We start from the raw sequence: 1,512 nt of genomic DNA, 5'->3' as shown, positions 1-1,512 counted from the left end.
ACAAATAAAAACCCATAATAACTCAGTACATACATTTTGAGATCTGCACAAGATTCAATAGATGTACAGAGATAGGAGGCTTGGAGTGTCTGAAAAACCCAGGAGGAAGATGAAGAAAAAGGAAGAGAGAGAGGAAGGGAAGGAAAAGCTCTCTCAGTCCAGGAAATCTTGTGCTTCACACCTAGTTTCCTTGGTAAAGCTGGGAGTGAGGAGTCAAAGGAAGCCATTAGCCCAGAGAGGAAGCAGAGCACCAAGCCATAATACCAAAGAACCGGTGGACTACCCCGTCCTGGATCTGCTTAGTCTTTACACCATAGACAATGGGGTTGAGCATCGGTGGCACCACCACATAAAGATTGGCTAACAGGATATGGACATGTCGAGGTATGTTATGTCCAAAGCGATGGGTTAATAATGTAAAGAAGGAGGGGACATAAAACATGAGGATGACACAGAGGTGGGAACCACAGGTGCTGAGGGCCTTGTGCCGAGCATCCTGGGAGGGCAAACGAAACACCGCTCGGAGGATCAGTGAGTATGACACGGCGATGAGGATCACGTCCAAGATGACCATGACAATGGGCACTGAGAAGCCGTACCAGATGTTAATGGTGATGTCAGCACAGGCCAAGCGGGCCACTCCAATATGCTCACAGTAGGAGTGCGGGATGACATTGGTCCAGCAGAAAGGCAGTCGATTCAGCAAGAAGATCACTGGGAAGATGATACAGAAACTTCGGGTGACAATGGCCACAGCAATCCTTCCCACCACAGGCCATGTTAGCATTGTCTTGTAATGCAGAGGGATACAGATGGCCACAAACCGGTCAAAGGCCATGGCTAATAGGATGGCTGACTCCCCCACAAACATCATGTGGACAAAGAAAACTTGGGTGACACAGGCATCAAAGGCAATGTCATGAGCATGGAGCCAAAAGATGGCTAGGGCCTTGGGGACAGTAGTGGTGGACAGCAGGATGTCCGTGATGGCCAGCATGGAGAGGAAGAAGTACATGGGCTCATGAAGGTTACGCTCAGTGATGATGACTGCTATCAGGATACTGTTGCCCAGAACCGCAGTGATATACATGAGGCAGAAGGGTATTGACAGCCAAACATGATAAGCCTCCAACCCAGGGATGCCCAGTAGGACAAAAACTGAAGGGTGGAAGATGGTGAAGTTGGTGTGAGTCATGATGTACTTTAGGATCACCTCTATAATGACAGAAGCGAATGAGTCTGCTGAAAGACATAGGAACAGAAAGCACCTCTGAGTACATCAGAGATCACAAAAGATAGCATTGGTTTCTGAACCATGGGACTCTGCAGGGGAATGTTCTCCTAGACAATGCTCAGTTGGGTGTAGAAATGACTTCTGACCCTTGGTGCTTGATTTGCAGGGAGAGCTTCTGTGGTGATCACTCTTCAAGAATCAATAGAGGCTTCACCCTGCATCCAGCCACTCTGCTTCCAAACTTTGGTCCCATCCTACCTTTCTGACCTCATTCTACC

General features: G+C 48.3%; 1 protein-coding gene across 1 annotated transcript; it reads right to left on the bottom strand.

Annotated features, from left to right (window-relative positions):
* Positions 1-226: 226 nt before the first annotated feature.
* On the bottom strand, positions 227-1,195 carry OR52B2 (olfactory receptor family 52 subfamily B member 2). Its single transcript, NM_001389784.1, has one exon. It carries the CDS (start codon positions 1,193-1,195, stop codon positions 227-229), a length of 969 nt encoding a protein of 322 aa, NP_001376713.1.
* Between the last annotated feature and the right edge of the window lie 317 nt (positions 1,196-1,512).

Source organism: Bos taurus, chromosome 15, assembly GCF_002263795.3.
Source record: "Bos taurus isolate L1 Dominette 01449 registration number 42190680 breed Hereford chromosome 15, ARS-UCD2.0, whole genome shotgun sequence".
Lineage (NCBI taxonomy): Eukaryota > Metazoa > Chordata > Mammalia > Artiodactyla > Bovidae > Bos > Bos taurus.
This window is presented reverse-complemented; position numbering and strand designations above follow the sequence as displayed.